Source organism: Periplaneta americana, chromosome 7 (assembly GCF_040183065.1).
Source record: "Periplaneta americana isolate PAMFEO1 chromosome 7, P.americana_PAMFEO1_priV1, whole genome shotgun sequence".
Lineage (NCBI taxonomy): Eukaryota > Metazoa > Arthropoda > Insecta > Blattodea > Blattidae > Periplaneta > Periplaneta americana.
In genome coordinates, this window is record NC_091123.1 from 5,477,773 (window position 1) to 5,504,329 (window position 26,557).

Consider the following 26,557-nt stretch of genomic DNA (forward strand, 5'->3'; position numbering starts at 1 on the left):
AATCAAGAATTTGTGAACCTTGATGAACTATATTTTATTGGTTAAGACCACACCATACACGAGCCTGGCTCTTATGGTAGTGGCTAGAAACATTTTTGTTTTATAATAGTAATATGCGTTACAAGAGCGGTATGTTGACGTTTTCATGTTCAAGGAAAAAACTGAAAAAGCGAAATGTAGTTGAGCTTTTTTAATTTCCGAGAACATGAAAACAAACATACTGCTCGTGTATCGTATATTATTTTGTGCGAAGATCCTTTATTACATACCTGAAAGAGGAATTTCTAATTAGTTGCAATGAAATCTCCATCTTGGTTTCTGTTCAATGATGGCAACTTTGGAAAACAAATATATCTATCTTCAACACTGTTCCTATAAAATGTTTTCTGTGTTTACTATACTGCAGCAGGCCGTGATATACGTCTGTCTTTTTTTTTCCCCCCAGTCTATGTTGAGTCTGGAATCTTGTTGATTTTTTCACGGCTTCCTTAATGTTACTTGCATTACAAATGCAGTAACTTTTGTAGTGTTGTAGTGTTTACTTAATCTTTGCAAATATTTAAAAACAATAATTAACAGTGCAATTTAGGTGAAATTGCAGTGGTAAGTTTCCAATTTATAATTATTACTATATTGAACGTCTTTAAAAATAATATGTTAAAAGCCTAAAGCAGTAAAATGAATATGACTCTTAAGCAGCAAGAAGAGGGAAATTGTTATGTGTGTTACGTTGGGAATACTGAATGTGGTATTTCACACTTACCGCATATTGGTTGTGTGCGGAAAGCAAGCAAATACACACGATCTCGCACAAATTTAATTTGTACTCACTAGCTAGCTAGTTAAATAAATAAATAAATAAATAAATAAATAAATAAAATATAAGGAATCTTGTGAGAATAGGGTTATTTTATTAAAACATAATCATTATCAAGGAAGTGATGTTGGTAGGTGGTTTTATTTTTTCTAAAGTTTATGAAGAAAGTGTTTCAATCATATATTAAGTTTTGTATTAGCAGGGAACGGATTTATATGGACTAAAAATATATGAAATATGTAAATATATATGTAGTTATTTTTACCAAAATATGGAATTAAATATGGATTTTTACCAAAATATGGAATTAAATATGGACTTAAAATTATAAAAAAATGACTATGTACGTTAAATATTGGTACATTTTAATCAAACTAAACAAAAAATATAATGGACGTACCTTATCTTCCAATGTAGTTTCAACAAAACACAATTTTTATTGTCTGTTACCATAACAATAGGTTACAAACATTTCTTTCAAGTGCTGAAAAGTGAATCTTCTTCTATTGTCTCTGAGGATAGATTTATACTGACTAAAAGAGCGTTCGACGTCACAAGAAGTAACTGGTACATAATTCAATTTCACAATGTCTGCTGGGGATAAGTCCAAGTTAATCTTCACTGTTGATTCACCACTCATCACAGCAACAACCTTTTGTAGTTCTTCATATCCAGGGTTTTTTGAAAGTACAGTGTCCACCTTAGCTCTTACTGCATCTGCAACTTTACCTCTACCACGATTCAGTTGTTCCACAGTACTATTTATAATTTCAAAACTTTCAGATAGTGAAAGGTGCCTATTTTGGAGACTTTTGAGCGTTTTTATGATGCATGAAAATGTATGCTGAATGTGAGCTAAGTCATTCTTCACACTTATGTCACAGGTAACTGTTTTCGCAGTATCAATTGAGACTGCATCTTCAGAGTCCAATGCAAGGAGAACATTGTTAATAGAGTCTATATGTTCGGCATAATATTCAACTGCTTCTAGCCATGTACCCCATCTAGTTAAAATTGGCTTTGGTGGCAATGGAATTTCAGGGTACATTTCTTTCAACACGTTAACTCTACTGGGAGCTTTGAGAAATACTTTTTTCACTGATGAAATCAACAAATCTACTTTAGGGAAATTGTCTCTGACCACTTCTGCCACACGATGAAATGCATGCGCCACACAAGTAAAATGAGTCAATTTAGGATATACAACAGATAATGCTTGTCCAGCTTTGACCATATAAGGGGCAGCATCGCTAATAAAGAATAACACATTATCGTACATAATACCCTTTGGCCACAGGATACCCATAGCTTCGTTGAACAGTTTAACTATAGTTTTGTTATTGCACTTTTCTAGAACATCACAATGTAAAAGAATTCGTTCAGAATATTGTTCACTTAACAAACCGATAACTACATTACCAACAAGTCTACCTTCTTTGTCGGGAGTCTCATCAATGGAAACCCAAATTGAACTATCTTTAATTTCATCTCTTATCTTCTGTATTGTCTCATCGTAGATGGATGGAGCATACGTCTTCCTAAGTGTTGACTCATCCGGGATTGTATGTTGAGTATATTTTTCAAGGAATTCCCTGAAGACCTTATTCTTTAGTTTGTAGAGAGGAATATCAGCAGAGATGAGAGAACGGCACAGGTCGATGTTAAACTCAGATCTTACATTCGATGTTGTTGGTTGTGTTAAAAACAATTGTCTCTGCTTGGAATTTAGTTGTTTGTTGGCCTGATGTTTACTAGTTGTAATGTGTTGTTGCACCAGGAACTTTTGTGTAGATGATACTGCACACTGACACAAATTACAAAATAATATTTTATTGTCAGTTGATAAACCATCTTCTTTAAATTCTGAAATGTAACTTGTTAGTTTTGATTTTAAATTGACTGAATGACGTACTTTTGGCATATTTACCGTCTTTATAATATGATTTACAAAACTGAACCTATGTGTACTCTGACTGGCATTTAACTGTTGAGCTGCACAACTGAAGTCTGTTAAAAATTTTAAATTAAATTAATACAGTTTTGTAACTTACTTTCCCATTGTTGATAGGACTGCTAATTTTCAAATAACTCTGATGTTAAAGGGATTACTGAACATGTGTTTAAATCTCTATTGTTGAAATGTATTTTTAAAAGTTAATGGAATTTTGTTTTGTTTTATTGTTAAACCTAATATAATATGGACTGTTTTATATGAAATATGGAAAATATATGGAAATTAACGAAAATATGTACTAAACTCTAAAATATGGAAAAATATGGAAAATAAAAGTAGGATTTTTCAACCCTACACATTGTGAAACATAAAGATAATGCAAAATATAAATTATATTAGCTTTATAAGTAAATATGTATTTACATATAAATCCTTTCCCTGTGTATTAGCATTCCCACTTCTAATGCTTTTGTAGAATGGGTTTACACTAATGAATAAATGGACAATTTTTATAAACAGGAGTCATCCTAAGCTGATCACAGCAGAACTACAAATTGTATTGAATTTTTAAACATTTTCACCAATTTGCAACACAATGATGAAAAACTTTTAGGAGCATCTAAATGTCAAGAGCAATCTTGGAATGTAGGCTTTCACAGCTGGCGTCATAGGGATCGATGTTATCCAGCTGGCCATGGTCTGTTGGCGCTGTTGTTACCATACGTTTCATCTGCTGCAGCAGGTATTGTCAGTGGTGTGGCACACGGGAGTGTAAAGATCTCCTTAGCGTGCTGGGAACGACTGGGACTGTGGCTGGTTGTCTAGCGGTATTTAAGATCTAGATGGATCATGGCTCGCCGTTGTCGCTGCAGTCTGCACGGGTGCTCGATGTATTGTGATGAGCTCCCATCATGTGTTCGGCTGTTGTATGAACGGTTTAATGCGTATGTTTCTCAGGGCTGGGTACCATGCTTGATTGGTTCTAAGGCCTTCTTCCTTCTGATTGAAGTTGTTTTTTGTGTTTGTAGATTTCAATGGCCTCTAAATGTAATCTGGCATAATCTATGCATAATTAATTTAGAATAAAAAAAAGTCTTTTCACTGTATTTTCAATGAGCACATCTACATTACTAGTACTATTAAAGTCTTCATGATTGATATACAAGTTCAGTAGTGGATTATAATGACAGCAGTATGTCTAGGACTAAATATCGGTACATTGTGCTTACCTCACGATGTCCACAGCCCCTGCCCTCACTTTAGGGTCGCGTCCTGTCACAGACATGCTGGCTGTGAACGAGCCATCAATGCTGAACACGACACATTCAGTCTTGGGAGGAACCACTGCCATGTAGAAGTCCACGGAAGTGTGGTCCCCTCTGCAACGAACAGAAATTAGAAAACAAACCATCACATGCGAGTTACAACGAGATGGAGCAATAGGAAAGGTTAGAGAAAGAAGGAAGAAGTGAAGGAGGAGAAGGAGAAAAAGGAAGAGGTTGAGGAATGGGAAATGAAGAAAAAGAGTAAAGGAAAGAGGAAGAAATGGGCGACAAGAAAGTAAAAGAAGAAATAGAGATGGGAAATAGGAAGAAGAGGTGGAAGGCTGGATACAGAAAATTAAGAAAGAGAAGAAGAGCAAGAAGGAAAATATGGAAAGGAATTGAGGAATATAAAAAAAGAGAAAAGAATGGAGAAGAAGAATGAAGTAGAGGAAGAACAGAAAAATGACGTGAAGAAAAAGAAAGAATAGGAGGAAGAGATGGTGAAGGGATAGAAATACACAAACAAAAGAAGGAGAAAATAAAGGGGGAGGAAGAGTAGAAAAATCTAAAGTAAAGACCTGGAGACATTTATGGAAAAATTAAAAGGCAATTCTCTCGTTGTTTGAAGGGCAATGACATACAGGGAGTGGGATTTGAACCCGGACCCTGTGGCTCGTAAGTCCAGCACCTAGCACTAAGCCACCATGAGGGTTACAAGATATACAGACTAAACCGTAAGTATTGTCATTAATTTCAGTGGGTTATTCTTTGAGATATTTCGAACAAAAAAGTCTGAAGCAATTTTGCTAGTTTTGGAGATAAAAATTGTTTTATATTAAACATTTCCTAGCGTGTTTTGGGAAAGCCATTGATTGAATTCCCAATATCCTCCGTCAATTTAAGGAAGCAGTGTATGGTAATAAATTATTAATGGAAAGAATTTTTTTTTTGTCCTTTAAAGGCGCAGAAATTTGATCTTGAATAAATGTAAGTTTTCGTTCTGCAAAGGAATTTTACAATGTTACATTTATTCGAATCAAATTTCTGCACATTTAAAGGACAAAACTAAAATTCTTTCAATCATTTACTATCATAATACACTGTTCTCTTAAGTTCACTGAGCATTACAGGAATTAAACTTATGGCTTACACAAAACACGTTATGAAAATATGTTTCATATAAAACAATTTTTATCTCGAAAAAGAAGCAAAAACGAGCAAAATTGTATCAAACTTTTTTGTCTGAAATATCTCAAAGAGTAACCCTCTGCAATTAATGACGTTACTTACAGTTCACAGTGCATATGAATAATGAACTTTTTCTATTCCCCCAGTTTAGTAAAACCCCTTTTAATTAATCTCTAAGGGACAGCTAATGCTTTATATTTATCTAAGTAGCTGTGTGCTCAGTTTCAGAAGAGGCTTCAACATGAGCTCATGCAGTTCCGTTATGAATGTTATGCTTTATTTAACGACGCTCGCAACTGCAGAGGTTATATCAGCGTCGCCGGATGTGCCGGAATTTTGTCCTGCAGGAGTTCTTTTACATGCCAGTAAATCTACTGACATGAGCCTGTCGCATTTAAGCACACTTAAATGTCATCGACCTGGCCCGAGATCGAACCCGCAACCTTGGGCATAGAAGGCCAGCTCCATTATGAACATGTCCATAATATGGTATATATTTTGAGAGCTTTAGTTTCAGTCTGACTAATTCTGAACTCTTCATTACATGAAACCTGTTAAATACAGCCACTATGAGTCTCCCCACAAATTTCAGAGGGTCTGTCTGAGATCGAACCTCAGTTCCCTTTAGCGATACTCCATCTGCTGAGTGACTCACCTCACAACCATCTTTATAGGATACATGCCATAACCGAGGGCACTGTCTTCAGGGAATGTGTAGGTGATGCGGCCTGTCTTGTCCGTTACTTCTGTGGCCACGAGTGTCCACTCGCCAGCTGGCGCGTCCTTCATCACGTGAATGTCAACCTTCTCACCTGCAATGCAGAGGGAAAAAATTCAGCTTTTGATGAGTGTGAAAATGAAAGTCCGTAAATTCCTGTATGATCAAAAATACTTTCGTAGAATGATGGCTATAAAAACCAAACAAATACATTCAAGGGAAAAATTTTCCCGGGGCCGGGTACTGATCCCGGGACCTTTGGCTTAGCGCATCAATGATCTACCGACTGAACTACCCAGGAACTTCACTCGACACCGTCTCGATTTTTCCCTTTTTAGTCACATAAATCGAGTAGGCTGACAAGATGCCAGAAACCACATCGAGTGCACACAAATTCTGTGTCATTTGAAATTGTGGTTTTCTGTTAACGTATATATTATGCAAATCTAGCTCTCAGGTATAGCTCACCCAGGAACTTCGCCCAACACTGCCTCAATTTTTCCTGGATAGCTCAGTCGGCAGAGTGTTGGTGCACTAAGCCAAAGATCCCAGGATCATACCCGGACTCAGGGACAATTTTTCCCTTGAATTTATTCAAGTCTGCTTCACAGGGAGCTTTGTCTGAAAGCTAGATTTGCACCAACAACTACAGTTACGATATTTAATGATAAATGTTGAAGATAACTAAGACAGAAATGGAACACAATAAGGTAAAGAGACTGAACAAGAAAACGAACAAAGGCTGGAAGATGAAGGGAAAAATTAAAAAAAAGATAGAAAAGGATGAAAGAGGAAGAACATAAATATGAAGAGAAAAGAGAAGAGTAGGCGGAGGAGGAGAATGATGAAGGGGTAGCAATAATTGGCCTTATACAGAAGAAATGCTGCTCGGGTACCTGCCAAGGTGATCATGTCGAGGGGGCCGTACATGAAGCGAGCCACTAGCACCTGAGGAGCTCCTTCTCTCACTATCACATCGTTAGCTCGATGGTTTGCAGCAACATTCTGGAAAACAGAATTCAGAAATAACACAACCACTATTCCTCCTGTATAACCAATACACTTGTTGTATAAATATAAATATACCAATATAAACCAATAAATAACTTCATCTTTGTTTTGATTTTCCAATAAGCTCACTATAATGTAATAAATTTCAATTAGACCATCTATGCTTATCTTATGTTACAATTACAAATTTTATTAATTTGTCACATTAACATTTTCGGTACGTTGGTGTACCATCTTCAGATGTGTGTATATGATACTAATTAATAACCAAGCCAATAGGAGCATGTATCGTAGACTTAAATGATCTGTGTTTGTGTGCGTAATATACTAGATCATTTAAATCTACGATACATGCGCCTATTGGCTTGGTTATTAATTAGTATCATACACACACATCTGAAGATGGTACACCAACGTACCGAAAACGTTAATGTGACAAATTAATAAAATTTATAATTGTAACATAAGATAAGCATAGATGGTCTAATTGAAATTTATTACAATAAATAACTTTTTATTTACACTGGGAAGTTTTGAAATGAAAGCTCTGTATATATGTCCACTACTCTCCACCGAAGTGTACATTATGAATAAACAGCAAAGTTTTGTAAGCTACCTTAAGTTTGACGGACGTTCTCTTCTTAATCCACTTTTCTCTAGGCTGGCTGGGACTGAAGCTCGTCAGGTCTTTCTCCTCGTGTCCAGCTGTTGGTACTAGATCCACTCGACCCAGCTGCAGTAACAAAAACCAACACCACGTCAATTCTGATGACCCTTCACTCCACTGTTCGTGCATTTATAGCTAGCTTCTACAATAAGTTCAAAAGTATCACTGTAGGTTGTGAAACTTGGACTCTCACTTTGAGAGAGGCACAGAGATTAAGGGTGTTTGAGAATAAGGTTCTTAGGAAAATATTTGGGGCTAAGAGGGATGAAGTTACAGGAGAATGGAGAAAGTTACACAACACAGAACTGCACGCATTGTATTCTTCACCTGACATAATTAGGAACATTAAATCCAGACGTTTGAGATGGGCAGGGCATGTAGCACGTATGGGCGAATCCAGAAATGCATATAGAGTGTTAGTTGGGAGGCCGGAGGGAAAAAGACCTTTGGGGAGGCCGAGACGTAGATGGGAAGATAATATTAAAATGGATTTGAGGGAGGTGGAATATGATGATAGAGACTGGATTAATCTTGCTCAGAATAGGGACCCAGGGCGGGCTTATGTGAAGGAGGAAATGAACCTGTGGATTCCTTAAAAGCCAGTAAGTAAGTATCACTGTAGACATAAACACTAGACTTATGAACTGTACTAAGTGAGATTTAAGACATCAACAGTATTCAATGTGATACACGAATTTTTGAGCTTTTGCACTATGTCATAAGTGCAGAAACATGCAATATTTTGAAACTACATGTTGGCATCGACATTAGGGAAGACAGGAAATGGAGAATCTATCTGAAGGACTGAAGAATAGTACTTGGTGATAGAGCCAACAGACAGTTGCCCCTTTACTTGCAATCTCTGATGTTGGTGCCAATATGTAACCCTGAACATTGGTACAGTGCAGACAATGACTACAAAAAAGAACAATTAGAATAACAGTTGGAACGAAGCCTAGAGAATTGTGTAGACCTTTTTTTTTTTAAGGGAATGAACAGGTGAAATATTCAAATTATGCATTTGTGATGCTAATGGACTGAAATTTTTACCACAGAGTGCTGATATGTATTTAAAACATCCCTATAAATTTCATTAATGTATCTTAATTAGTTTTGAAGAAATTAATTATTTACCAATTAATACTAATTAATATTTAAAAAATGCTGCATGATGAACGCTTAACATTATGAATTTAAAAAAATATAGAACAGTTCCTCTAACAATAATAAAACATCTATCACATGATTTTTAGTTAGCACTTCTTAGTTACTGAGAAAAAAATTCAAAACTGGGTGAGTGGCAATTTAAAGAAAAAAATTAATTTCATGCATCTTAATCAATTTATATCTTGGCAAATAATAAATATTTTAAAAATCCATGTGACAGTCTTTTTCCTTTAGGTAATGTGGGCTTGTGGTAAAAATTTCATCACTATTGGTTAAGAAATGCATCATATGGAGCAATTTGAACATGTTAAAATGTAATAAAATTTAAAAGGGAGAAAATCAAGTTTTAAAGTACAACACTATGTTTGAGTACTTACACATTATGGAAATTGCTTAAAACCCTCCTGCCTGATATGTTGACCCCTCCTGCTGCTTTTTCCTACTTTCAGTGACACTTTTTGACAAACGTAGCTTCTTCCTGCTTGTTTTGAAGTTCTCACTGGTTGAAGTAGCCGCTTGCTGCAGTCGACGCTTGTCTCTCCTATTGCCAATTTTGTATGCTGCAGGAGATAATTTCACTGTTGACACTAAATCTCTCATGGAAATGTTTGCTGTACAACCCATGTTAAATTCAGTCACAGCAGAAGTAACAGCCACTTCAAGTTTTTTTTTTGATACAAAAATTTCTTTTGGGCACTTCCGCCATATCACACTATGAACACTTTCATTCACATTTTGAGTTTTTCCTGCAGTGCACTTGCTAAGAAGTTCATCACTAGCTAGTCTACAGTACACTGGCATGATTTTAGCCACAACATCAGGTCGCAACACTGTCTTCATGGTTTTCAAGTCATGCTTCGGAACAGCTTCTTGCTTCGCAATGGCCCGGTTGAAGAAGCACCATGACTTTTCACCACTAGGGCATCTTGAATGCAGGGGCTTGTCATCCGTGGACATTGCATGGTCAAGTGTTGCATAGATGGCTTTCTTCATCTTGTTTACATCGGGGATATTATCAATAATGGCCTTTCTGTAGTAATTTTGCAGTCGAGGTATCATTTCTGCAGTCAGACTTCCCTTTTTTTTTTGCCTCCGATTGAGGAATCTGTCCCTCTCCATTCCCTAACAATATTCTGTAGACCTTTACCTACTCTCTTAGCAACGTGGTTCACACATTCTTCTTTTCTAATGTCAATGCCTTCACCATAAACTTGAAGCTGCTGAAGGTGATGGTGTGTTTTTGCATCCCCGTCAGACAATAAGGTTGTGTACCTCATATTACACAACCTAATGGACCGGGTCCAGAGAATTTCTGCAGCTTTCATCTCCATGGCATTTGAAGATCCATCAAAATTTTTCTCACAAACACCAGCATCTTTGTGACTTTGATACCACTGTTTATATTCGTCACTTGCAACATCCATTTTTTTTCTGTCTTTTCACAAGTACTGCAATATTTTGACATTATTTCAAAATCTAACACTAGCCCTGTTAAAATATCTATGACTAAACCTAAACCATACTTTGATGTATGTCCACGCTTCATCCATGTGCCATCGTATGACACACCAATATTTATAACATCACTATCACTAATAGAACTGTCCACTTCCATGTGAGCTCGTCTAACTGCAGAGTGAGCATTTCTCAACACATGTTGTCTAACAAGTTTGTTTTCTTCCGTCAGTTTTATCAGGTGAGAGTTGAAGGATGGTGAGCTCAAACCTGCCATACCCATAGCCATACAATGTTGTTCCATAGCAGAGTGTCCTTTTCCCATGGTAACAAAGGCGTTGACCATTCTCCTATTTACATCGAAGGGAGGTCGAGTTGACTCAGTGTTACCTACCTTAGGGCTTGTATACATTTCATTCAACACTGTGTTGCAATTATAACACTTCACTATCACTTTAAATGCAAAGCCTGATGGTTCAGTAAGCTCAGCTTTTGCACTATCCATTCCACATTCACCACATTTTACTCCTTTATACAGTTCACTCCACAAACTTACATGCACTAATGTGTAGTCTTCACTACACTGGGGGGCACTTATATTTGAATTCTCCTGCAAGTTGCCATATTTTATCAACTTTATCTCACTAGCACTTTGTTTATTATTTGTTTCTTTTGACACTTGATCTTCATTATCACCAACTAGGCCTAACACATTTTCTTGTTGCACACATTCCACAATAGTTTTGGCATTCTTCCACCTTATATTTGCTAAATTTTTAGCCCTATTAGCATATTTTGATCGTTTCTTGCCCTTATTATGAATGTCACTTAGTCTATTCATGTTTAGAAAACTAAAACTATGCCTAAAATGCTAAATGTTGAGTTATACACGTGGTCTTGAATGTTATTGTGACGATTCCTAACCTAATGCACTTATACTAACTTATTCACACTAATATATACAACTAATTGAATACAAAATTAGTGTAAAACTTTAATAACATCCTAAATAACACGAAATCAGCAAAACAAGTATGAATATTCACGTACAAACGCACAAACTCGAGAAGAAACGGTCCACAAACAATATTTTGCTGTTCAGTTTCAAAACGAAGTATTTGCAGGGCTGACAGGCAAGCTGATAGTATATTCAGGAGTGACAACAAACTTAATTTCACTAGATACACACCAGGAAAAAAAAACTAGCCCGCTTTATTCAAATTACAAAGCTCAACATAAACTTTAGAGCTGACAGCTCGTTTAAAGGGCAACGAAGCACGTGCAAGCAGACATTTAAACGTCATGTGACACGGTTTAAAGGGCTCCCAAATAAAAAATGAGGCCATATTATGAAAGTAGAAGGTTTAAATAAAATTATGAACATAAAAACAAAAATTTGTATTTTTTTCCATTTTTCCACATTTTTCACCTGTTCGTTCCCTTAATTAGAAATTCTGACCTTAACAGATCAGTAAATATATGAGTAGCTTATTATCAAAGACGGACATCTGTCGTCTCCATAATTTTGCTCTAGAGACAATTTTTTAATTCACAGTGTTCTTTGTAATATTTAACACAATTTATTTTATAAATATAGTGTTAGAGTTTGTATATGGTTTCACTATAACTGGAGAGAGCATGAAAAATTGTATAAAAAACCACAGCTATCTAAATCTTGATTGAGGTCAGATGTCCGTCTTTGATATTAAGCTACTCATATACTTTTTAATAAACTTCCTCTGATGCAATAAAGAAAATTTTCCAACTAATTCAGCCATACATAGTATAAATACCCGCATAAAGAATGATTTTCGTACACCATCATCAAATTTATCATTCTATCAAAGGGGAGTATGTTGCATGACAATAAAAATTTTCAATAGTCTTCCTGAGGACATTAAGAATCCTAGCTAAAACCCTGCATTATTTAAGGTAAAAAAAAATAAAAATAAAAAAATTACTTAATATTTCACACTTTCTTTTCCGTAGACGAATTCTCGACATTTCACAGTTCTGTGTAAATATTAATATAATAGTTGTCTGTGTACATTTAATACATTATTAAAAGGTAACCATACTTATTGTTATTAAGGTATTAATTCTGTATATATTTCATATCTGCATTTTTATATGTTAAACATAAGAATTGGACATGTTATCTATTCTATGCTGTAAAGCAACTGTAAAAATATTGTGAAATGAACTTACCTATCCATGCTTCTTTGTACTAAGATGGGAATCTAAATAATGATGTTATATTTATTTTATCAGTTGCAAGATTTTAAATCTAAGAGTGTGATCCAAAATGCGTTCACTTCATTTTCATTAAAGGACTGGACTAACTTTTTTTATCCACCAGTCTACGACTGAGTGAGTTTTCAAGTGAGATGCACAATAGCAGAAACTTTTAGACAAGGATTGGCGTTGTTTTGGAAGAAAAGACGCTTAATAGTAATATACGTTACAAGAGCGGTATGTTGACGTTTTCATGTTCGAGGAAAGGATTGAAAAAGCGAAACGTAGTTGAGCTTTTTTAATTTCCGAGAACATGAAAACAAACATACCGCTCGTGTATCGTACATTATTTTGTGCGAAGATCGTTTATTACATACTTGAAAGACGAATTTCTAATTAGTTGCAATGAAATCTCCATCTTGGTTTCTGTTTAATGACGGCAACTTTAGAAAACAAAAATATCTATACTCCAGCAGGCCGTGATATACGTCTGTCTTTTTTTTCCCCCCCAGTCTATAAATGCGAACTTAAAACAAACGGTAAGGTTATGTAATAATTTATTTTTCATTTTAATATTTTAACAATATTATTTATATAACATATTGCAGTAACAACATCGGCATCTGGAGTCTTGTTGATTTTTTCACGGCTTCCTTAATGTTACTTGTATCAGGAATACAATAGATTTCGTGGAGTAGTAGACTTTACTTAATTTTTGCAAATATTTAAAACCAATAATTAACAGTACAATTTAGGTGAAATTGTAGTGATAAGTTTCCAATTTATAATTATTACTATGTTAAACGTCTCTAAAAATAATATGTTAAAAGCCTAAAGCAGTAAAAAGAATGTCGCGCTTAAGCGGTAAGAAGAGGGAAATTGTTATGTGTGTTATGTTGGGAATACTGAATGTGGCATTTCACACTTACCGCGTATTGGTTCTGTGCGGAAAACAAGCAAATACGCACGATCTCGCACAAAATATAATGACTAAGGTCTCAAAACATCATATACATATATGTATAAATCATAAAAATTACCAAATGGACAGACAGTTTTGGGATCAGACAAATTTTGAGTTACCAGATCTGTTAGTGTATGCTCTATTTTGCAGAACTTACAGTGCATGATGGGAATAATTAAACTGTATAAAATAGTTACATTTGAGCTGCAGTTGAAGAAACAATATTACTCTTTTATTATGCTGGCAATGTTACCTAAACTTGACACTATGAAAACAACACAAAAATGTGGTACCTGGCGTAAGATGAAAGCTATGACGTCAGAGGATTCCCAGTAACTGGCGTGGAACAGATGGGGCAGAGCGTTGGTCGGAAAGTTGGCGAGTCCTTCAGGACAGTATAAAGCGTAGTCAAGTCGTTTTGTGCCCCACCATTTCTGAGTTACTGCAAGATACAAAAAGGTTTCATTTGAAACTCCTAATCTTGATTAATAACACAAGTTGAGGCACCTATTTAAAAGCTGACTAATAAGGATATTAATTCATACAAAATACAGATACTTGCTATGGAATGTTACTTACCAGTACTTATTACATAACATAATAAGCCAATATGAAAACAAACAAATGTTGTTACATACTGCTAGATATCCCAAAACTAAGACAACCTCGAGAAAGCAATAAACATATTTATATATTTTTTTAAGAAATGTACCACTTGTACATATTGGGATATCAAAATTCTGTCCAAAAAGATGACTTAAGGTACAGTCACACGTCGCTACTTTTGCAGCGCTGCAGTACAAAAAACTGCGCAACTCTCGTACCGCGACGTGTGAACAACGGTGCAACCCGAAAAGTAGCGGCTGCCGAACCTTGCTGCTTGCTACTTTTTCATGCTGTGCGCAGCTTAGAAGTAGCGACATGTGAACAGGGTTCTCAGGGTTGCAGCCACAGCATTTTTGATATCGGTTTTGTTGAAACTTTTGCTGCGGTTGCGACCAGTGTTGCCACCCAAATGTGCCAATGATACTTTTATTGTTTGAATATATTTTAATGTTAGATGTGATGAAAATAAATGATTTTAACAGTTATTAAATGCACAACACAGTCTGAGCATATTTGCTGACGATATAATTCATTTTTTTAATTTTCTGTAGCGTAGTTTCAAACAGGAGGGTTGCCAACATTGATTACGTGAATATGCTGTTGGTTATCATTTACATATATAGGCGTTTTTAAAAGCTTTATAGTAAAAATAATGCCAATTTCTGAATACTAGTTAGGACAGAAAATCAAATAATAGATAAGTAAGCTTTCGCATGAGTTTCTTAATAATGCGAACATAACCACAAAATGTATATTGAGAAGTCAACACGGAGATGGAAACCTGCAGCATGACTGCGGCTGCAAAAGTAGCGCCTTGTGTGTGAACAGACTCGCAACCTCCAGTTGCAACTTTTGCTGCACTCGGGTTGCGCAGCATGAAAAGTAGCGTGAAGCGCGCTACTTCTGGCTTACGTGTGAACACGACACGCAACTTTTGCAGCTGCAGTACAAAAGTTGCGCAGCAAAAGTAGCGACGTGTGACCGTACCTTTAGAGAGATGAGCTGTTACCAGGGATTCAGAAGAAAGAAAAATTATGAGTGTTTGAACAATGTCCAACAGAACAACAACTTTTAGGCAGAGTGCAACTAAGATACAGTGACAATTTAAAAGATTATTTTAAAAATGTTCTAATTACTAAATGAAAACGGTTTGCCAAGACAGGCTCCAAACTAACTGTATATTCGGCAGACAAGGATATTCACAGCTGATACTACTCCATAATGATTGATTACAAAACGAAACTATTCTTTTTTTGGAAAGAAAAAAGACTTTTTTTCTGCATAATACAAGGGGGATCCAGGAAATGACCGTTTTGTTGTAATAATTAAAAAAAAATATTTGAAAAAAAAAAACAAAGTCTCTTACATAACTGAAGCTTCCTTTATTTCTCTACATAATCACCACCTACATTTAAACATTTGTCGTATCTGTTCACTAGCTTTAGAATTCCCGTGTTATACTCCTCTGCCGCCAGTTCATTAAGCCAGGTGTTCACTCCTTCTTCAACTCTTCATCACTTCCAAAACGCGTACCACGCAGAGAGTCTTTCAGCTGAGTGAAAAGGTGAAAATCGCTAGGAGCAAGGTCTGGACTATAGGGCGGATGATCAAAGATTTCCCAACCCAATTGATCCAGCAATTCTCGAGTTGAAGCAGCAGTGTGCGGGCGGGCGTTGTCGTGAAGAAGCACAACTCCTCTTGAAAGCATTCCTCGCCTCTTGTTTTCGATGGCTCGCCGTAGTTTTCGTAAAGTCTCACAATAACGATTTGCATTGATCGTAGTGCCTTTTGGCATAAAATCCAGCAAAAGAACACCTTTGCGATTCCAAAAGACAGTAGCCATGACTTTTGTGTTGAGAGAGTCTGTTTCAATTTTCTCGGTTTCTTGGGTGATGAGGGATGATGCCACTGACGTGATTGGCGCTTGGTCTCTGGGATGTTGTGAGACACCCAGGTCTCATCACCAGTCACAATTTGATCAAGAAAGGCGTCTCCATCTGTGTGATATCGCATCAAGAATGTCAATGCTGAGGCCATTCTCTGAATTTTATGTTGGTCACTCAGTTGCCGTGGAACCCATCGTGCACAGATTATGTGGTAGCCAAGATGTTGCGACACAATTTCACCAAGCAAAGAACGAGAAATGTCAGGAAAGGCAATATGCAATTCGTCGAGTGATGTGCGCCTGTCTTGCAAGATTCTGTCGTTCACTTTAGTCTTCAGGTCTTCTGTGATGAGTGATGGGCATCCGGGTCGAGTTTCATCATGGACATTTGTTCGGCCATTGTTGGACATTTCGCACCATTTTCTCACATTTCTTTCATTCATTACAGTATCACCATACACTTCTTTCAATTGCCGGTAAATTTCTGCAGGTTTCAAATGTCGGGCATTCAAAAATAGAATCACACTCCTCACCTCACAGTCGGCGGGATTATCAATCACGTCATTCATTTTGAAGTAACACAAAATGCACGATGGCGACTTGTTGCAACCAGTACTCACAACATTATGAGAACACATGTTAAGGAAGCCAGTTGACCTTCAAACAAGGAAGGGGAGTCAGCTGTGCGGCGGGTACGCGCGAACGGTCATTATTTCCTGGATCCCCCTCTTATCTTCCTCATTTTTTATACTTATACACAATCAGTATGCAGTTCTTTCACTGTGGATGAAGGATCCGGAGAGAAATGCTAATGTAATCATTTATCTGTGGTTAATGATGAAATTAAAACAGTGCTGCCATGCGACTTCAGGCTGTGGATGAAGAATTCTACCTTTACGAAACAATTCTTTCCAACTAGAGTGTTATAATAACCAGCAACTTACTACACATATACTTACAGGCATTTATAGTCTGCAGAGGTAACGAGTCGATGACACCTGATATAGTGCTCTGTATGCTCACTTCAGACATACGACGCAGGTGGCTGCCTGGAGTGGGGGGAGCGATATTCAGGCCTTCTGCAAACATCTGTGGGTTCGCCTGAATTATTTCCACTGAAATTAAGAAGTAAAAGCATGGTTAGGTAATCTGATAGCAGGAAGTAATACTTGGAGGGACTTAAATTACTTATAGCCTACATTGTAATTGTATATTTGTCTTTCACCAATCCATAATTTTTGTATGTGGCATAATCTGTAACGAAAACTAGATTATTTACCAATTAACCTATAATTATACTCAAATTACCCCACATTTGTAAGATGTAATTTACTAAGAAACTATTAATAACTAGCCATACCCGTGCGCTCCGCTGCACCTGTTAGAAATAAATATAAAGTAATTACATAATTAAAATAGGACGTTTGATCCAGGGAACAACTTTTACAACAGCGCAAGATAATCTGCTTCGCTCATTACCCAATTTTTTTTGCATTGCATTTATTGCATATATATTTTATGTATTTAAACACGATTCAATTGAGCATAGTTAAAATTTGAATTATAAAATAATGGATTGCTAAGCTAACGTACTATTACTGCATACTAAATCAATACACTCTCGTTGTTCGTTAATTCTCTGAGATTAAAATGAGTGTACATAAATATGATTTTAAGAAATACAGAAAACGAATGTACAAAATAGCCTATCAAATTTTCTGTGCATAAGAAGCTATTTTAATCTTATCTGTCCTCGATTTACTCAGATGTTACTGTAATAACATTATAGCATTATGTCCAGCTAGAGAAACTACACTTTCCAGTGGTGAAATAATAATTAATTATACAAATCGGTTAATTTAGCTTCTGATATTACTTCATACAAACACAGAAACATTCTCTGTAGGCTATGTTTAATAGCTTTCGATTGTTGATGTCCAAGGGCCCTTATAGACGAAGTCATTTGTTCTTAATTCATTGCACCGTCTTAGATGGCGTTATTTTTATTTTAAAACTCATTTATCTCATTAAATATCAGTCTTATCAAAATTTTGTAAAGAATAAAACGTATCGGAAATCATTTTTAAAGAAACTTTTGTTATGTAACACTTTTCACAAAAATCAATAATAAGCGAGATATTTCGATTTATTTAATTCAGGCCCCCTTATAACCCCCCGTTTAAATAAAGTATTTTGAATGCCATATAGCCTAAAATCTAAGTTACAACGAACTTAATTTATATTCCAATTTTCATATAAATCGGTTCAGCTATTATCGCGTGAAAAGGTAACAAACATACAGACAGACAGACAGACAGACAGACATACAAACAAACAAACAAAAATTTCAAAAAAGCGATTTTCGGTTTCAGGATGGTTAATTATACATAACACCAATTATTTTTGGAAAATCGAAAATTACCAGAAAAATTTTGGCTACAGATTTATTATTAGTATAGATATATTTACTAAATTTATTAAAAATATGTTCTAAACATGTGTAATGTACACATACATGAATTTAAGTTACTGTATCTCAGCTGGTTTCCCAACAATATTGCTTTCAATGTGACGTGTCATTTCAAAGACTGGTAAACAAGGAACTTTTTTTTACTACACAGTATCAGTGTGATCAACGCAAATTTTTAACACTCCATGATACACAATTGTGAAATAAACAATATACTCGTATATGAAGAGTCCACTGCAAGAATGATGGATGTCACTTTGTCGAAAATGAACCAAGACTGTCAATGCATAGCTTAAGACATATAGAATGTACATAGAGAGTTATATGGCATTAACACTGATAGTCATTGTCCAGTAATGATTGGAAAATCACAGTTAAGCTTTCAGCGCTAAGCATTTCAAACTTTCAATTGCTTCTCCTGCAAAATGTATTCCAAATGACATCCATCATTCTTGCAGTGGACTCTTCATATTAAATTGGCATGCATTTCAAGATTAGGTAAAGTTTTATTCAGTGAATTGTAACTTACACCGAAATTACCCCGACCCATCTATTTTGTTTTCTTATTATTCTGAAGATTCAATTTCTGGGCCTCTAAAAACTCTTGTGCATCTATAATGAACACAGATCAAAATACCCCTCATTTCTCGTGAAAAACAACTGAATAGACTACAGTGGACTTTATGTTGTCAGCAAACAGCTGGATACATTAAGAAGATTGATTGATTAAAAACTCTTGTGTCTAATGTAAGGTTAGCTAATTTTGTAATGACAGTGTGAAAGATTTTAGAGAAACAAAAACACGGATATATCACTATTAACAGAAATTTAAAATTAAATGTAATAACGTTTGCAGATGATCTTGTTTTACTAGCAACATCAGAAGATGATTTGCAATGGTCAGTACATAATTTAAATTTAATAGCTCAAAAATATTCAATGGAAATATCCATTAACAAAACAAAAATAATGGCCTTTTGTGGTAAATACCCAATACCAAGCAAAATTTGTTTAAATAACACAATTTTGGAAAGAGTTAATGAGTTTAATTATTTAGGATATAAACTTCCTTTTGTTGAAAATTTGGATTTATCAGAGAAAATTGTAAAATTCAACAAATCAATGGGCATCATTAATAGAGTTTTAAAGCCTTCATTAGTACAAAAATCAACTCGTTCTCGTCTTTATCAAATAATAGCTCAACCAGTCTTATGTTATGGGAGTGAAGCGTGGACTGTAAGGACAAAAGATGAAAGCAGACTAACAGCTTGCGAGATGAGATTCATGTGCCGAACAGCTGGCTACACTAAATGGGACCGAAAGAAAAATGAAGATATCCCTCAAGAACTTAATGTGTCTTCAATACTGGACTATATCTCCAGATATCAGTTAAACTGGAAGGAACACGTCTCAAGAATGGTTTCACCCAGGATCCCTAAGGCAATAATGAAGTATCGTCCAAATGGGAAACAGTCACTTGGTCGACCTATGAAAAGATGGCAAGAAAATCGCTTTTTCAGGCTGTAACAGTTCTTTTGGGACTAGTACTTGATAGGGAAATGATGATGATGATGATGATGATGATGATTATTCTGAAGATTCGTGCGTAACACAGAATTCTGTAGCTGAGCTATATCATGCTACTCACAGAGATGGTACGGCTGTCCATTCCCCAGTGGATACTTCTGGTAGCGAGCCACGTTCACAGGAGGAAGCATGGAGAACCTTGCAGACAGAAGAGGTTCAAGTCTGGCAGCCACCGGGTCTGTCGGATGAAATAAGTTGTACACCTGCTGCACCAACGGTCTCGGGATGGGACCTGTGAACAGACAAGCTGAGGTTAAAACATGACAATATAAGAAGCGTTATGCTTAGTTAGATTACCTGCAATGCTTGTATGCTGAATATTAAGGAACAGATCTTGGTCATTCCCATGTTATGAAATGGCAACATAAAATGAGAACCACCAGAGCCTCCACTGCTGAAAAGGCAGTTTTTGATAACACCCGCTAGATGGAAGTGCATTTGCTGTATGCAATTCCATAAGGGTTATAACGCGACTTCTTTTGCAGTTGCTAGATGGCAGCATAGTGAAATTGATAAAGTGGTTGCTTTGGTTGAAATGTCACATGCCAGGTCATGGCTTGACTATTTTATCAGTCTGTTTTACCATTAAGTAATTTTGTCTCGTCATGTTTCTAATATTATTACAAAATACAAATTATTGGCTACTGAAATAGACTTTCGGTGGAGACCAAAAAAAAAAAAAAAAAAAAAAAATAGAAATCAAAGAATTAGATAAATTATGCAGGTAGAAAAAAAGTTATTGAAGTAATTGAAAAACGAAGAATAAAATGGTTTGGACACGTGAAGAGGATGAAGAATTAAAGAATACGAAGACAATGCTGGAGTAGTCTGCAGAGAGAAGGAGAAGAGAAAAACCAAGGGAACAATGGATGGATGAAGTCAGAAGGAGTGACTAGATGAGATTTTACTAAAGAAAATGCTCAGAATAGACTTTTGTGGAAGTGCAGTAATTTCTTTAGGTGAAGGATAACTACTGTATTGTAGAAAAATCTTAATAAAACAATAATAATATAAATAATAATAATAATAATAATAATAATAATAATAATAATTTATTTATTTATTTACTAATATTTAATGTGCTGTACAACAGCCAGGGGTCAATTACAGTTCAGCACAAGACAATGTAACAAAAACATTAAGTACATTGGAATAATTATTAAAATAATGACAATTAAATAAGTGCAAATGAAAGAATGGACTCGTATAAATGAAGAATGGAACCATATAAATAGTATTACAAAGATATACAAGATGACGAGAATAATATTATAATACATATCGAAACAAAAAGCCTAAATTAATAACCGACATAAAACTCAAAAAGTATATACTACACATTAAATGGATCCAAGTTCAATCCATGCAAATTAGCATATTTAATATATCTGCAGACCGGAGAGAGATTTAGAATTTCTATTATAAAAAAATTTATGAAATCTTAAACCCTTTGCAGGAATACGAAGACTGATACTGCTTATGAATGATTCACGGTCAATATCACCTTAATGACTTTACAAAAAAATAAATGCCGGTAATCAAGAACTTGACGCCTGGCAAATAAACTACAACAATTCAAATATTTGCAGTTAATCTCATATTTATTGTTGGAATTAGGTAAAAATCTATAAGAACACAAGGAAATAATAAATTTTCTTTGAATATTCTCCACAGTGGCAGCAGCAGCAGCAATAATAATAATAATAATAATAATAATAATAATAATAATAATAATAATAATAATAATAATAATAATAATAAAGTGATGCTAATAATAGGTTTAACTTTATGTACAATGTTTGTACAGCCAGTGCTAACATACTGCGGAGAAATTTTAATTACTTCACCTTTCATAAACGACAGACAATATGTTCAAAACCAAGCTCTCAGACTCATTACTGGTGGAATCAAAACAACTCCAATAGATTCTATGAGATTCCTCACTAATATTAACAGCATCAAAATGACAATAGAAGAAAAAGCACTGATTCAATATGAAAAAACTTATCAGATTACCAGGAAACAATTGGCATTCATACAGTCCTCTCTGTAGATTGAAAACTAAAAAAAGTTTCATATCCATGGTTCAAGAATTAAAACAGAAAATCAATATCCCGAATTTAAAAGAAAACTTACAAATTAAACCAAACCCTTTAACTCTATTAAATATAGAATATAATCTAAATTTAACAGAAGAAATACTGAAATCAGAAGTAAACACTGAAATACTAAAACAATTGTCTTTAGAGACAATTAATATTAGGTACCCTCCACAAAACTGGCTTCCTTTATACACCGACGGATCCTTGATCTCCAGAGAACAAGGTGCCGGTGCAGGTGTTACGTGCTGTCTCTTCTCACTTTATAGATCTCTTGGATATGGAACAACAAGTTTTGATGGTGAAATTATTGCAATAAGTGAAAGTCTCAGGAATCTTCTATGCCACATCAATAAATTTAGGAATGCAGTTACATTGTCAGACTCCAAAGCAGCTATTCTATCAATAGTCTCTAAACACACACCTTCATCTCAAACAGCAGAAATAACTAAAATGCTCTCTCAATTAATATCACTCAATAAAAGAATTGTATTCCAATGGATACCATCCCATTGTGGAATCCTGGGAAACGAGAATGCGGATGCCTTAGCAAAGAAGGGCAGCACTGCTACTTACAGACCTGTTACTAAATCTACGTATTACTCTGTGAAGAGATTTATTAAATCTACATACTTAGACTTCAACAAACAAAATTTGATAACTCAATCCCAAGGGAAAAAATGGAACTCCCTGCATCAAAATCCACAGTTAATTCCCGATTTAACCACGAAAATCGTCTGTAGCTGCATTTAGATTGGCAACAGGCCATGATTGTTTGGCCAAGCACCTGCATAGAATTGGAATATATCAGTTCCCTAACTGCCCATTGTGCAACTCAAACCAAGAAATGGATTCGGAACACCTCAAAATCTGTGCTTCAGTGGCTGGTCATGATAATATCTTTGAAAAATATTGGAGTGCAAGAGGTCAAATGACTTTATTGTTAAACGCCTGGCATTAGAAAACAACAACAACAACAACTTTATGTACAATAATTATTAAAATTTTTCAAGGCTTTAAATTAAGTTTAAACTAGTATCCTTCAAAGACCTGATCGGTTGGAATAATTTTATTTGTAACAATAGCACAGCCTTTATAGGTTATTTTCTACCAATAACAGCACAGCTTATGGCTATATATTTGTTCGATCATCAAGATGTACCTTGAAACTAGTTTCTACTACTCTGCTAAACGTTGGTTATACAGTACATGTAATTCTGTTGCTCAACCCTACCTCCTCCACTGCTGTAATACAATGGTTTCTTTTAGTACTCACTGTTTTTGTCGTCTGTCGAGGATATCTTCCTGTAGGCAAGAACCAGCGCCAACGGACTGCCGAACATGAAGAAATCACTCACTTCGAATTCTAACTTGCACTGATGATCACTGAAGCCAAAGGAATGAAAATTTGCAACTCAAATATTTATCGTTACCAACCAAATCAATAAATCTACACACAACAGGGCACTAATCTAACTGTTCATTACTCGATTCGCTACAGCCCTCACCTTGTCGAAGACGATCTTCTCCGAGGGGCTGGTGCTGTGAGGTGTTTGTTGGGGTAAAGCCCCTCGGTGTTGAGCTGTCCACCCTCTGCGCCATAACCTGTGTGGACGGTTTTCACGCTGTCGCCCTCATCCACAGCAGGGCCGTCAGTATCCAGGATGCTGTTCTCACTGTCATGGCGGGACTGGTACTGAACTGAGCGGCAGAGTGAGTCATAGCCTAGAATTGAGCCTACGCCATCACCTGTGAACGAACCAAACATGTCATTAATACCACACAGCTTGCAGCTATACTTTCATTTACCTTTACTGATTAAATTATTTTAAATCTTAGACTGCATTGGCGAATTACAATGTTGTTACTGGAAATATTCGAAAATATACAACTTATAGAATTTTAATATACCTCTCCTTAATCCAAATCAAACTGAAGGAGATGAATAAGAAGAACAGGGATGAAAATGGGAGAATAGTAGAAGGAGGTGTAGAATAACAGCGCACGAGGAGAGAAAAGCAGGAGTAGGAGAAGGACAGGATAGCAGGAAGAGAAGAATAATAAGAAAGTAGAAGGAGAATAACAGAAAAGTATGTAGAGAAGGAGAAGAATAATAGAAGAGCTAGATGAGGAAAAGACTAACAGGAGAGCAGGAGGAGGAAGAGAATAACAGGAGGGCAGGAAGATAAATATAACAAGAGAACAGGAGGATGCGAAGAGGAAAAGAATAACAGGACACCAGGAGGAGGAGGAGAATAACAGGAGAGTGGAAAAGAATAAGAATAGGAGAAGAATAACAGAAGGGAAGCAGGAGAAGACGAGGAGGAAAATAACAGGAAAGCAGAAAAAGAATAACAAGAGAAGAGAATGAGAAGTACAGAAGAGCAAGAGTAGGAAAAAAATAACAGAAAAACGCGGGTGAAGGAATAAGAATAACAGGAGAGATGGAGGATAAGCAGGGAAAGAATAGGACACTTCCCAGGAAAGCAGGAGTGGAAGGGAAAGAATAAGGGGAGAGCAGGAAGAGAAGAATAAAAGAGCAGGAATATTAGAAAAAGAATATAGCAGAAGAGCAAGAGTAGAAGAAGAATAATAATAAAGTAGAAGGAGGAGATAAGGAGCAGGAGAATAATAGGAAAAAGCATTAGCCGAATAGTATAGGATGAGAAGATTAGGAGAAAGCAGAATGAAGAGGAGAAAAGCAAGATAGAAAGAGAGTGAGAGAAGGCATGAGGACAAGTCTGTAGGAAACTACTGTAAGGGAATGAGGGGAAGGCAGAAATAGAAGAGCGAGGCGAGAACGAGAAGGGTAAACAGGGGCAGGAAAAGGAGAAAGCGGAGAGAATAAAATGAAGCAGAATGAGGAAGAAAAAGAAGGGACAAGGCTGAGTTTGAAGGGATGAAGAAATGGGAAGGGAAAAAGTCACAGAAAGAGAATAAGAGGAAAGATAGAAGAGGAGGAGGTAGAGGGGCAGAAAGAGGACAGTGTGAATAACAGTGACCTTACCAACAAAACAAACTTGACCGTTGAACCCTTGACCCTCGTCAGACCTGATGAACTCCTGGTACACAGTGTTCGCACCATTGATGATTCTGGACACAGCATCCTGGTACTCGGGCGTTGAGCTGGCGAATATGGGGATGGCACCGATGGGTATGGAGTCGTGCGTCACGTGCGGAGTGTCTGTACACGAAGGAGACACATCGAAGCTGTAAGGGCTCAAGCTGAAACAACGCACACAGGTCGGTGTCAGGTTGAGAAGGCAGTGAGTGTCACTTTGCGTAATTATAACTACTTTGTATGACCTTCGCTTTTGAAATACTTCATAGAAACCCCACCTATAATGACGATGATTTCTCTACATATTGTGACAGCGACGTGAGATTCGAACTCACGACCAGCGTCCCGCGAGAGAGCATATCGCGCGGGCTTCACGGGGAAAGGGGAAAGGAGCCTACACGCGATGGGAGGCTGCGCGCGCAGCTGCTACTCAACGCAGTGAATGTGGAACGACCTTCCCGACTATTCCAGAAGTCCGTCGATGTGGAGATATCGAGATAATTCTCTACACACCTGTAGAAAATTCTCGCAACTATGATTTTGCTATAAAAGAAGAAGCGCCAGCGAACTGGAGCAGAGTTTTCAGTTATTCAGTCAGGGAGTAAGCCAGAGCAAGCAAGCCAGCCGGAGTTCGACTCGAGTGTGCGTCCGCATCTGCGTCAGCATCCGAAGGCCTGAGTTCGAGTGCAGTGGACCGCAGTTGGAGGGACCTGAGTTCGAGTGCAGTGGACCGCAGTTGGAGGGACCCGAGTTCGAGTACAGTGAACTGTCTCTGAAGGTCTGTGGTTCGAGATACCGTGAACTCGAGTGACTGAGATAGAAGAACTGTGAACTGAGAACTGGTAGTTCTGATTTGTAAATAGTGCTTTGTAAATATTAGTTAAGATTAACAGTTCATTGTTGTGCGTAATAGTCCAAGTAAATTGTCATTGTCGTCGGTGGAGTGCTATAACGAATACGGTGTTGAGTGAAGATCCAATTGTTGGCGAGAGCGTTTAAGGTGAATTGTAGAAAGGAATTATTGTTGTGACGAATAAATTACATTGTTGTTACTAATAAAATCCACAATATGAAACCGTAAAAAAAAAAAAATTGGATCCCTTTAATATATACCACCCTTTTATGTTAACACATTTATTTGCCAAGTATTTCCTGATTACTTCCTATTCTTCTGTTTTAACTGAATTGCTATCATTATCCTCTTCTATTCTCTCTCATACTCAGACTGTCTCCCTTCCATTTCTCGCTTTTCTATTTGATATTGCATTTTCCTTTCCTTAATTATTTTCATTATTTTTATTCTCTTTTCTCAAATCTACCTACTCTTAATAATTTTTTTCCAGCTTTCTTTTCGTAAATTATCTGTCTACGTTTCCATTTTCTCTATTTTACAACACTTACATCACTT

The 26,557-nt window shown here is 36.3% G+C and overlaps 1 protein-coding gene across 14 annotated transcripts in view; it reads right to left on the minus strand.

The window, feature by feature from the left end:
* Window positions 1-26,557, minus strand: part of rdgB (retinal degeneration B) — a 426,224-nt gene that overhangs the window by 42,202 nt on the left and 357,465 nt on the right. For all 14 annotated transcript variants that reach the window (XR_011332907.1, XR_011332905.1, XR_011332904.1 and 11 more), the window contains 10 exons: window positions 25,096-25,313; window positions 23,597-23,837; window positions 23,365-23,474; window positions 20,051-20,221; window positions 16,892-17,047; window positions 13,735-13,883; window positions 7,570-7,686; window positions 6,839-6,947; window positions 5,880-6,036; window positions 4,001-4,150 (listed from right to left, as the gene is read on the minus strand). Coding sequence is in view for 10 of the 14 variants with exons in the window: in XM_069830175.1 (XP_069686276.1) it covers window positions 4,001-4,150; window positions 5,880-6,036; window positions 6,839-6,947; window positions 7,570-7,686; window positions 13,735-13,883; window positions 16,892-17,047; window positions 20,051-20,221; window positions 23,365-23,474; window positions 23,597-23,837; window positions 25,096-25,313 (1,578 nt within the window). In the remaining 4 variants the exon portion in view is untranslated. The remainder of the gene's footprint in view (window positions 1-4,000; window positions 4,151-5,879; window positions 6,037-6,838; window positions 6,948-7,569; window positions 7,687-13,734; window positions 13,884-16,891; window positions 17,048-20,050; window positions 20,222-23,364; window positions 23,475-23,596; window positions 23,838-25,095; window positions 25,314-26,557) is intronic.